Source organism: Manacus candei, unplaced genomic scaffold (assembly GCF_025592945.1).
Source record: "Manacus candei isolate 608988 ecotype Guabito, Panama unplaced genomic scaffold, ASM2559294v1 h1tg000084l, whole genome shotgun sequence".
Lineage (NCBI taxonomy): Eukaryota > Metazoa > Chordata > Aves > Passeriformes > Pipridae > Manacus > Manacus candei.
Window position 1 is genome coordinate 4778826 of NW_026138132.1, and position 12670 is coordinate 4791495.

At 52.6% G+C, this 12670-nt stretch overlaps 1 protein-coding gene across 12 annotated transcripts in view; it reads right to left on the reverse strand.

Moving 5' to 3' along the window:
- Nucleotides 1-12126, reverse strand: part of AAK1 (AP2 associated kinase 1) — an 83708-nt gene extending 71582 nt beyond the window's left edge. For 5 of the 12 annotated variants that reach the window (XM_051812052.1, XM_051812050.1, XM_051812051.1 and 2 more), the window contains exons 1-2: nucleotides 11819-12046; nucleotides 11429-11723 (exon numbers count right to left, since the gene is read on the reverse strand). In XM_051812052.1, the coding sequence (XP_051668012.1) occupies nucleotides 11429-11591 (163 nt within the window). In that variant the 5' untranslated portion in view covers nucleotides 11592-11723; nucleotides 11819-12046. Of the gene's footprint in view, nucleotides 1-11428; nucleotides 11724-11818 lie in introns of all 12 variants that reach the window. The other 7 variants (XM_051812048.1, XM_051812047.1, XM_051812049.1 and 4 more) reach the window with 4 other exon arrangements.
- Between the last annotated feature and the right edge of the window lie 544 nt (nucleotides 12127-12670).

The following is a 12670-nucleotide window of genomic DNA, read 5'->3' on the forward strand; positions in this document are numbered from 1 at the left end:
ACACACACCATAAGGGCAAAGATCTGCTTCCAACAGAGCAAAACAGCTCAGGCAAAGCCCTGCTTTTCACAAACCCCTCTCGCTCCCGACTCCAGCAAGCAGCAGCTGAAGCACTGCCTAAGCTTCAGGCTTTAAACACCACCAGGCAAACTTAACATCCAGCACATCTAAGAGCAAAGGACCTCTCTCCACGTTCAAGCTTACGTGGAGGTCGTGGGTCAGACTCTCAGCCAGGGGAAAGCAGGGCCACAGTCAGCCCTACACAGATTTACCATAGCTGAGAATCCTAATGTGATTATCCAATATTACCAACACAATTATAGGGCCTTTGCTTAGTGTCACTGCTGCCATATCTAGGCCACGACAGGACGGATTTAGATTTCCAGGCTCCACCCTCTCCCTTTAAACAGGCAGAGCGTCATCGGTAATGTTGGTGTGGCAGCCCCGGCCACGAGGGCCTGAGCTGTGCAAAATAACACAACCAGGAGCCTCCTCCAACACAGAACACAAGCAGGGCCTCCACCTCTCCTCATTTTAGGAGAGCAAGACTGGCTGTCGAGGGACTGTGGCAGTTCTGGAAGTTGGTGTTTAGTTCATTAGCTATGACGTTCTCAATAGCAAACAGACACAAAATATTTACACAGTCAGGCATTTTCACAGCATGGATAACATGGGAAAAGCTTAACTGCCTCTCCTCACTGCTCTGGGGGTTTATTTTGATAGAGCTGATTTTGAGCCATTCAGCTTCATTTCTTTCCATGTTCCAGGACCCCTTCTCATCACAGAGCTCTACAAGCCGCTCCTCTCCCCTCCATGATCCCCCTGCAACTCCCAGCCCGTGCCAGGGGAAAGACAAGGGGGAAGCTGGAAATCATAATATAGCAGGGAAAGGAGGGGAGAAGGGGTGTGAGGGGGCAGGAAATTAATCTCTGCCATTCGGTGAAACAATCAGTGGGCAAGATCCAGTCTGTGCATTAACTCTGCATTTCCCTTTCCAGAAGCTCCAGTCCAAGGGCAGCAATAGCCTGGCACTGCCCACCTCCGAGAACACCAGCAGAGCACAGCCCAGACACCCCAATTTAGGGGTATTAAAGTCTCCAGTGTTTGCAGTATCTGTGACAGCAATTTCATAACAAACAGCAGCTCACTGGAGGCGATGGAGCTGTCCTGGCTGTCACAGCAGGAAGCACGTTTAGGTGTTCACGTGGGGAGGTTTGCTGGGCATGTGCTCTGCTTTCCAGCCATGTGCATCCACTCCACTCCCCCTTGACAGGCTGACTCGGAAACCCAAAGCTGATGGAACAGTGTTTTATTGCTCTGCAGCAAGACACGCTGCCTCCAAACACATTACTTGGCAAGGCAGACTCAGTCCCTCTCTATTGTGACAATTTTAGTCCTTGAACTTCCACTGTAAGCCTGAAAAAAAATAAAAATTAATGGGTCATGAATAACTCACAGCTTAAAAAAACCTGAAAAAGAATCATTTGTTTAGTTATCAGTCAGCCCCTTAAAAAGCACATTTCAGCTGCTATTATTCCAAGCAGCTGCTAATAGCATCTGAGCCCTTGTTCATCTCCAAGTGAAATTAGCACTGGCATCAACATGCTGCGGAGCATGACGGGCTCGGAGTGAGCACGGCTGGAACTGCAAAGCCAGCAAGAAGCTGCAGCAACTGCAGGCAGCTGAAAAGCTTCCCTGGAAAGGCAAGGAAGCAGTGAATCATGTCAGGAGAGGAGAGGAAAAGCCAAACTAGTGGAGCAGAGAGCAGGTTGTAGCTGGAGGTGCAGGGGAAGGAGAAAGCAAGATGAAGGCCAGGGCTGGGGCTGGTTTTGAAAGGGACTCACAAGGGGCAGGCAGAGCAGGCTCCTGGAGACCTGGAGTGCCATGGTAACAACACACTCCATTTGGGAAGCAATTATGCAAGGATCCATGCTCGTGGCAACAGGGAAGTTCGACATTTAGGAATTTTGATTACTATGGTAGCACCCAGACATCCCTCCTGCGCAGCACGAAAACCACAGGAGACACCCAAACACATACATTCTAGCAAGAGCCCAAGCTTCCAGCTCACAGGATACTGGAAGAGCTTCACAGCAGTGGATGGAGGTTTGTTTCAAACCAGTTTCTTCTGCTTAAACCCAGGAACCCAGATTCCAGCCTTTCCAGGTCTCCCATGTAACTACAGGTGTAATACCCGTGAGCCACAGAAGTGCCATCTCCCTGAGTAATAGGGCTTAAGGACCACATCCCATTCCTCTGGAAGAGCATATGCAAATCGACCCCTGAAGACAGCAGTGAACTTTTCAACTCCTCAGTACATGCCAAGTAGGAGAGAGGTATCTACTATCCCGCCAGACAGCTCTCCGGGAATTTAAACCCCCAGGTACAGCCAGGAGCAGTCAGCATCCATCACTCAGCATTTAAAGAAATAAAAATCAGCCCTACATGAAGCAGGGCTTTGAATTTCCCATAGGTGAGGAAGGAGGGATGTGAACATTTGTCTGTTCATCTGTCAGATGTCCAGGAACAGGAAAAGGTTGCAGGGGTCCAGAACCTGCAGTCTTGTGACTGTTACTCACCAACCCCGTAACCGTCGGGGATTTAATTCATCAGCTCAAATGAATTTAAATAATTGCTAACGAATCCCAACTTACATGCAATATATCAATTAATGCATTTCCAGCCTGCTCAGCAGCAGAAAAAGTTTCAAAGGTACAATGTCAGGGCTTCTCACGCTGTTAAGTTTAAAATAAAAGCAAAAGGTAGAAAACCACCATCTGTCCCCCTCCAAAAATAGCATCATTTTAATTTTTACAAAAGTCCAATACATTTAATCCTGTCACATGTTCTGCTGAACATTGGGTGAGCAAGGTTGAGTTGGTGTGTTTGCTGTGGTCTCTGAACAACACCAGACCTTCAGCAGACCCCGTGTGTCAGCTCTCCTGCCGTGCTCAGCTGTGTGGTCACAGCTGCTGGCACCTCATGGCTCTCTCTGAGCAGCTTCACGGCAGCAGCACTCAAGTGGATTTTGGTACCAAACACAGAGCTGAGCCTCAGCAGGCACAGGGAAGGGCCAGGAATCTCCCAGGAGCATGGACAGGCTTTGTTCTCTGCCTTTGCATTCTGTGACACGGGGCCCTGGTCCCTGACACAAGTTCCTGGATACTATGGTGACATGAATATTAACGACCCTGTGGTTAAAACACCAATCAGTTACATTTGCATTTAATACAAGGCTCTGTCACTGCTCTCCTACACCGCCCTTATCAAATCACTACATCTTCATGGCTTCTCATCGGTACAATAATCTGGTAAGGCTCCCTCCCCCCTGCTCTGCAGAGGGGGGACAGGAAGAGCCACACACAGAACCACAGGTTGTGACACCTCGTCCACAGGGTCCTCCTGTTCTCCAGGGAGCAGACACAGCTCCACAGATTGAACTATGACTGGTAACCAGGCACAGACACAGAAAGGTAAACTCACATTCTCATACCCAAGTACATCTTCTAACTCAAAAGCAACAGGTAAGGACCAAAGCAAAGGCTCTGACTTTCAGCAGATTTTTTTTTCTTGCCAAAAACATGCACTCAAGGACCCCAGGGCAGAATCTGACCTGTGTACTGCCCCTTCCCTCTGCCACTGTCCCTCCTTCATCCTTTGCCACCCCACAATCCCCACATCAGTGCTCTGCCAGGCATTCCTTTATTGCCTTACAAACACGACCAATAAAAACCAAACAACATAAGAACCAGCAGGATCTCACCAGCTGACAGCTGGGGCTGGCCTCCTGTGTCATCCCACCCCGACTGTCCTGTGTAAGGGCTGTGACAAATACACAGCCACCAAAGAGCTCCAGTGGGAACACACTGCCCTGGGCAGCAGCACTGGCTGGAATTCCCAGGGAATACCCAGTGCACACCAGCTGAGGCCACATCAGCTGCTCCCAGCCAGGCCAGGGACATCATCCTGCTGACAGCACCTCACTGCAAGGGCGGAGCAAGGCACAGAGACATCCCAGGTTAGCAGCTCCTCTCAAGTGTGTACCTGCCTAATGGGACATTGGCAGAACTCATCACAGCAACAGGGATCCTACAGAGAGAACCTTTCCATCCCAGCCCCTGAGCCATCCTTGGTGTATCCTGCCCCTACCCAAAGAGCACTGCCTCTTCCCTCCACCCAGCACCTCCTGCCAGGTTGTGCTATTATTCAGGGCTGGTTATTCATCTTGTTATTCATCTGCTCCCTCCCCACCACCTGAATGCCTGTCCAAGGAGAGCTGCTACAAAACCTGGGTAAAAAGGCAGGTGTGTCAGCACCTGAGTATCTGCACTCACACAGGAGCTTCCACAGATCCCTCTCCTAACTCCAAAGGATGTTTCTTTAACAATCTCCCTGTATTGTTCATGCTACCTGCTATTTGCATACCCCTGGCATTAGACACTTCTTGCCAAAGGTCATTAAGAGTTATTAGACCAGAGCCAGGGTCAACAGCAGCCACAAACAACCTTCCTGTGGACACACTGCAGCCATAAGTGAGGATTTCCCTCCTCCCAAGCAGCAGCTCAATGCCAGAGAAAAGGTCCTTACAGCTGAAGCACTTCCCAAGTCAGAAGCAATTAATCCTTCACAGGTTCAGGACAGGTAACTAAAGTAGCACTGACTTAGCAGGGAGGTCAAGCACATAAGGCAACAGATCTGCACTTCTGTGCTTCTCACATCAGCACTGATGGTTTGTGTTCATTTTAGGTATTTCAGACCTAAAGTCTGAGTTTTGATCACAACTCCCACATACAACCCAGGATAGCAGTGAAGTCACAAAACAGGTATTCAACACCAAACCAAGGGTTCCTCCTGCTTGCTCTGGTGCTTCCAACAGACCAGTGTTCAGGGACAGCCCACAGGAAGCAGCCACATCGTGTCCTCATGGAGCACTCAGTGCTGCTTTGAGACAAGCCTGAGTTTATTTTACTGCTGCCACTTGTGCAGTAAAGCACATGTCAGTCTTGCAAGCCTCAATTCCCTTACAGAAGGAGATACAAGCTAAGATATCATCTGAACAACAGCTGGGCTATTAGACATCTTCAGAAGGTCTTGCATTTTGCAATCACACCCTCGAGAACAGCATGCCAGATTGCTTTTGAAGTTCACACAGGCACACTTTGGGGTCACCAATACAGCTCTGTGATCACCAAAGTAAAGCTAGAATGCTTCTATCAGGTAATGGAGATCAACTGTACCTGTCCCTGTCCTCACCACAGCACAGCCAGCTCCCAGCTCAGCTGGAGGGGATGCACACACAGTCTCTGCTCAGGGAACTCAACTGCTGATGGCTTTATTTTTAATCTATGAGATCACCCGTCACTGGTACGTAATTTGTTTCTGCAAAATCATGAAGCAAACCAGATGCTATGAGCATCCTGTCCCAAAAAAAGTCTTTAATCCAATGCTGTGACACATGGCCCAGGGTCCTGGTGTCAGCAGAGCTTCTGCCACAGAGTAGGAGCAAATTTACACCCGAATCACAAGTGTGCCAAGAGCATGTCCACTGAAATCATAGAGAGGCAGCACTTGAGAGGAAACACAGACTGCAATTAAAGCACCCAATCTGGAAGGCCAGAGATCAGCTCCTGACTTGGCCACACACGCTCTGCATTGCTTCACCTTCCTATCTCAGTTCCCAGCAGCCCTACAAGGGATGGAAGGACACGTGCACAGGCTGTGCCAGGGCTCAGACACTCTGGGCAGAGAGAGCTCCTCACCTTGGAGGAGCTGCAGCAGCTCCCCTGTGCCTCCACTCTGCTGCATCACCCTGGAGGCAGCCAACAATAACCTTCACTGCGCTCCGTGGCAATTCCTGGACCTCCTACAAAAGGAGAAAGTTTCCATAATGATAAAAAGCCACAAGTGAGAGACAATTACCTTGCAGTGCCTCACTTAAGCCTTTCCAGATCTTTTCCCTGTGCTTGTAAATCACTGTCAGTGTTGTTCCCACACTCCCCAAGTACAGCAGTCAGTATGTGATCCAAGGAGGTACACCTCCAGCACGGTACCACCACAAGGACATCCTGTGCTTCCCCCATCCAAGAAGGCAGGCAGGCAGCCTTTCCTGGGAAACTTATTTATCCAGTTACCTCTCGTTATCAAGAGACAACTCCTCCATAAACTGAGTTTGCTTATGGCATGTTCTCCTCAGAGACTTCCTGTCTCCTTCCACATGTGGAACACAAGTAAACACTTCATCCAAGTGAGGACAAATTGGTTGTGACTTTCCAGAGAAGCAGCACAAACCCTGCAGTTGGCACGCTGCCCTTCCAGCGGGCACAGCCTCAGCTTGGCCAAAAAACACTGTTTTCACTGAAAAAAGTCACCTTCAAAGGAAGCAGCTCCCAGTGCCAGTGCCAGTGTGCAGCACCTAGTCAGTCCTGATGCCTTATTAGTCATGATTAATGCAGGTGGGTGAGCTTGGAAGGCAGCAAGTGCTAAATCCAAAGTGGATTCCAGCTTGTCTTCAGCACATTTGTAACTTCCCACCTGCTCTCCTCAGCTGCTGACAAGCTCCTGCACAAAGGGGAGAAGGCCCAAGACACAATAAAAACATCATGGCAGTACCTGTTCTCCTGAGACCCACAGTGCCAGTGCTGGTGTTGCAACCAGACAACAGCAACCTGTTTCTAACCTCTAGGGCACTTCTGCAAGATCAGAGTTGGAGAGTTAAACCCTGTGCTTCCCCCAGCCCCCCAACTTTTGGAATGGCAGTGTTGGGATTTCCCTCTCTCTGTCAGAGCTGTGCCTGGTCACCCAATCCCAAAACTAAGCTTCCTGATACCAACAACTTCATAAGGCTGTTGCAGGACTGCTTGAATTACAAACTGGTTTATCAGGGAAGGTTCCTTCCTGGGTTGCTGACTGCAGAGGACTCACCCTCCCATGACTGCACTAGGCTGACACTGCCCTTAAATGTGCTCTTAGCTACCCCAGCTCTCATGGAAGGAACCAGCCACCCCAGGTACGACCCCAGACGTCCTCTCTGACACGCTGCACAAAGCCCACAGGCCAGGCCAGGCCAGGCCATGTGAGTCTCTGGGCTACACACCTCCTTACACTCTTAAATCCACTAACACCTGCTTTTCCTCCCTGATTACATCTCAGGACACGGCACACGCTGTCCCAGCAGAAGCTGTGCTGCTGAAAGCACCAAAACACCTGGGAGACCTCGACATTTACCAAATAACTCCCTTGGGACTCTTTGCAAATTTGCCTTGAGGGCTTGTACCCTCAGAAAACCAGACTGCAGGAACACAGAGGATCCCACATCCCACCCAGCAGTGCAGAGCACAGGGTACATGTGCTGCCTCACACGGAACACAGGAAAAGCAACGGGGAAAAAAATAAAAAAATAAAAATCACATGGCCCATTCCAAGAGGAGAAACAGTTTAATTCCTAATCCAAATGTCACTGGTCAGCTGATTAGCAGCTGGCCCTCGGCTGAAGCTAGAAAGCAAAAACTCACAAAATGCACTTCAAAGCGACGTGTTGAACCCAACCACACCAGAATCGGGCTGAGGGCCACGAAAATCTGCACAACTTACCTCAGATGGGGCTTCTTTTACAGTGTGATTATTTCAGAAGAAGGTCAGGTGTAATTTTAGTGACTTCATGTCACAGCAGTGCAGGGGGAGGAAGCCCTAAGGGTGAGCTGGGCAGAGCCCCCTGCAAACAGCCCAACCACACAATTAGGCAGCCCAGGGGACCCCCCTCCCCACCAGGCACAGGTTGGGCACTCACAGCCTTTGCTGGCCTGCAGTTCTGCCAAGGGAAGTCAGGATGAAACATTCCCACCATGTCCTCCTTTTCAATACAGAGGAAAAAACACAGCTGGCAAATGTAAGCTGACTTTGCACTGGTTTATAATGTCTGCCATTAAAAGCTTTGAAATCTACACTAGCAGGCAGCACACGGGCATGAATGTGAAAAGCTTCAGTGAGATATTTGACAATCATTAAACCTGAATCCCCTACTTACTCATTTTCAGGGGAAAAGACCTTCAGAAAAGATACTACTAATTTTAAAAGTGACTTTTCACAGACGTGAAGAAACTCAGCCTGCACCTTTTGCTAGAAGCAGAGCAAGACAACCAAAATCCTGCTCACACATGTGCCCCAACAGCACTTACACACCTTGGGTCAGCTCAGCACTCTCTTACAATACTGTGAGTACACAGAGTCACACAAAACACAGCCTCCCCTCAAAAATGGGACACTGGGGCAATCCCCACCTTGCTTTAGCTCAGGAGTACCCATGGCTTGTGGTACTTTGCCACACATGCACATCCCTCAAACTCCTTAGCAAATTCCTGATTTATGGCAACATCCCTCTCAGTGTTTCTTTGATCCTTCTCAGACAGACACTGACCTCCTTACAACTCCAGTGTGGGGTTTGGGGGTGGGCTTTTGTTGTTATGGTTTTTTTCTCCCTACACACAGGCGGAAACAAAGAGCAGCATCTGATTTGATCACACTGTTTTGGTTTCTTTTCATAACAAAACAGCAAGACAGCAGCCCGACTCACCCACACACTCCAGCAGCTCCTGGGTATTCACCTCAGCTCAGTGAACACCCCAAAACCAGTAACAACACCCCTCACTGTGTGGCTTTAACCCAGCCCCCGCAGACCCCAAGGCCAGCAGCACTGACCTCCCACAGCAGTTAATCCCTGTGCAAACTTTGAGGAGAATTTTAAGAGATTATTCGTGCTAATATAGAGCAAGACAGCTACAAAGACTCAACTGGGAGTTGAGTCAACACACTGTAAAAAACCCCACTGATTCACGGGTACCTCAACACCTCAGCCAATCACTCAAATTCCTTCTATGTTATTCCCATCTACTTCCTTCCCCAAGGAAGGAATGATCCTCCCTGCTCAGGAAAGCAGTAACCAGACACAACTATTTTTCAGGGGTGGGGGTGCACTCACAGCAGATATTTTGGGGAATCTATGCAGAGCCAACGAGCACGTGGAGCCATTTGCCACCTGGCACACGCTGGTGCTGCATCCAGGCCTCCACCCCAGGCAGGGCACACCCCTGGCAGCAGGGTTGCTCAGCAGAATTCAGGGTGACCAGGCACAGCTCTGACAGAGAGAGGGAAATCCCAACACTGCCATTCCAAAAGTTCTGGTTCAACCAGTTCCTCAGTCATGCAACTCAAGTCTCCCCCACACCATCCACCATCATCTCAGAGATTCCTTCTTTGAAGCCACTTTGCACCTCGTTTATTTTCTAGGCTTCACATGCACCAAAACACAGACCTCCCATCTGCCTCCTAAAGCAACGGGACAAGAGGTGTTCCTTCCCAGACAGGATACTCCTCCTACAAAGTGCTTCCCAGGGGACTTTTCCTTTTAGCAGAAATAGCCAAGAGCTCACAAGCTGCCTTTTCAAAACTGCTGAAGCACCACTGCAGATACAAAGAGGTTTTCCAGCCGCGGATTCAGACGTCAGGAGTGCAGGGACCAGGCTGCCCTCGAGCTCCCCAGGCCTCCAGCTGAGTCAGGGAGAAAATGCTGTTCACCAGCTCTCAGGCACACGTATGCAGAGCTGCAGCACTTCTGCCCCACGCTGCCTCCCCAGATGACCTCCCTTTCCTACAGAGGAAATGGCATTTTCACCTCTCTGTTCCCATCAAAAGGTGACAAGCTGCAAACCCACAAAGCCACCTTGCTCTTGTCCCCTTGGAGGCTTCACTCAGCAGGCAGAAGGATTTCAGACTGCCCACAGCAGAGTCTAAATGTGAGGACAACACCTGTGTAGCCCATTGCACCACAAAAACTTCCTCTGCCTCGCAGGAACAGATCTCAGCACCTGTATTACAGGCCTTGCTCAGCCTGTGTGGATCCAGGAGCTGCAGCCAAGCCTAGGCTGTGCTCCCTCCCAGAGGCCAGCCAAGAAACCAGGAGTGGCAGGGAAAAGCCCCCCCAGGGAGCAGCTCCTCCAAGACAGCAAGGAGGGAGGGGAGGAACCTCTTTCCAGGCAATCTGTGCTTCCACCTCCACCTCTGCCGAGCAGGAGGGCCCGGTGACACACGGGCTCCGCTCCCCGGTGCTGTCAGCACGGGGCAGAACCTGCCAGCAGATTACTCATCAGCACAAACAGCCTCTGCCTTCCTATGTTACCAGGATGAGGCCACCCCGCGTTAAAAAAAAGACTCTGACAGCTCCTCAGGTTTAGCTCGTGTAGTTCCTGAGCTTCCAGGACCAAAAGGGCCTTGGAAATACCAGCCAAGGCGAACCTACAATGCAAATTTCAGGAAAAAAAAATAAAATCACTATAGTTACTAGTTAAAAGCCCTGTTTCAGAGCTCCTCTCAGCAGAATGCATCAGAAATCACGCCTGAAAGATGGTCACAGACCTATTTTTTTGCACGCTGTGGTGACTTCTTACAAACCTGAACATTGGCAGCGTACACAGAGTCCCTTTTCCATTTTAGGGCTCTTTCTGTAGAAGCCAACACAGGTCCTCCCACTCAGCTCTCTCACAGCAGCTCCCCTCTCCTTCGCAATCACCAGATCAAAACAAAACACTGTTTTGACTGAAGTGGCCCAGGATGCTGCAGGAGGGACCAGGAGCAGGGCTAAGGAGGCCAACATCTCTCTGAAGGTCGAGGCTAAGGTTACCAGCCAGAGCCAGCCAGGAGGCTCCTCACAGCTCCAACAAATGAAATGTAAAATGATAGTTGAAGCAGCAGAGCTGGTTACAATTAAACAAATGCCACCAGCAGCTTTGCTGCACTGCAAGGGCTGCACACGTCATGAGTTCTGTAATCCCCACGGCTCATTTTTAGTTCTTCCACCGTTTTATTTGGGGGGAAAAATACAGCAATTGGGATCAGCACTTCCCCTTGCAGAAACCCCCCACGCACAGAAATCCCTCATCCCAGGTCACAGCCTACCTATGTGCATGACAGAGCTATCAGGAATTGACTCCAGCCTATAATCCTCCCTGCTTAAGGTAGGAGAGGAGGTAACAACTGAAAAAAGTTAAAGAGTGAAGGCCACTGCTTTCATTATTTACAGCACCTTGTTCTGCACCAAAGCATTTGATGGTTTTGGGGTCTGCTTGGGTTTTTTAGCTCCCACTTTAGGAGAGGTGGGAAACGATTAACTTTGAAATCCCCTCGATTTCTAAAGCATTAAAAAAAACCAAATCTAGCAAGCTCGCACTGTATTTACACATGAGAAGACCAGAAACGTCAGCTCGGAGATGCCACTGGACTGCAATTCCACCAAGGACAATGAAATATTCGGGGACCCGCGAATCGAGGGGGAGGCGGGGTGGCCGGGAGAGGCCAAGGCCTCCCTTCCCAGCCCGGGGAGGCAAAGGGGCAGGGGAGAGCAGCGCGGGCAGAGCGCTCCGAGAGGCGCCCGGCTCACCTTCCGCCAGCACCTCGTCCACCGTGACCTGGTGCCGGCCGATGCTGAAGACCCGGCCGATGTAGCCGCTGCCCGGGCCGCTGCTGCCGCCGCCGCCGCCGCTGGTGCCCGACCCGGGCCCGGAGCCGCCCTGCTCCCGGCGCGAGTCGAAGAACTTCTTCATGTCTCAGAGGCGGCGGCTCCGGCGCTGGGGGCGATGCCGGTGTCAGTGCCGAGCCCCTCCCGGCTCTGCTGAGGGGCCCCGGGGCCGCTCTCCTGGCGGGGCCGCGCCGCGCTGTCCTCGGGGGACTCACACCTGCAAAAGCACAGCTGGTGACGGGGGGCGGCGACACCCCCGCGGGGACCCCCGACCCGCGGGGAGCCGCGACCCGCAGCGCCCGTGCCCGGTACCTCGCAGCGGGCGGCGGGAGCCTCCATGCGCCCCGCGGGGCCGGCGTGCGCAGCCCCACCGGCTGGCTCACGGCGGGGGCCGGCTGCCGGCAGGGCCCGGGGCCCGCATCGCTGCCTGGCGGCGTCACCGACGGCCACCGAGCCCGTCAGGGAGCAGGACGCGGGCAGGGACCGACCCCGCCGCCGCCCCCCGCCGGCCCCATCCGACCACGAAACGGGCCGTCACAGGAAGTCCCGGCTGCCGGCCGGAGCGCCGCCCCCGCGCCTCCGCCAGCCGCAGGGCCGGGCCCCGCCGCCGCGGGCTGTGCCGCTGCCCGGGGGTGCCCCGTCCCCGGGTGCCCCGTCCCGGGATGTCCCGCCCGGCCCGGCCGCAGCCCCCCAGCGCGGGGCACCCGCGCCCCACAGCGAGGCGCGGGGGGAGCGGGGGCTCGGCGGAATGGCGGCCCCGCGCAAGGCACGCTGGGAGCGGTAGTTCTCCGGCGCCGGCGGTGGTGGTGCTCTAAGCGCAGCGCGGACTACAGCTCCCGGCGTGCCCCGCGGCCCCGCGGCCGGCAGGGGGCGCTGTGTGGCGGGGCCGTGGCGGAGCCCCCGGGCCGGGGTCGCCCCTCAGAGCGGCCGGGCCGGGCCCGACGGCGGCCCCAGGGACAGCGGAGGGGCCCCGCGGGACGGGTGTCCCCCTCGCCGCGAGGGACGGGTGCAGGGGTCCTGTCCGTGAGCATCCACGGCCCGCGCTGGCGCTTTGCCTGGTGGCGGCTGTTTTATGTTTGGTTTTGAAATAGTGTGCTAAACTCGGTGGTTTTGTGATATAATAATAGAAGGCCATTGCTGTGACATCTTGGTTTTTGACCTGAA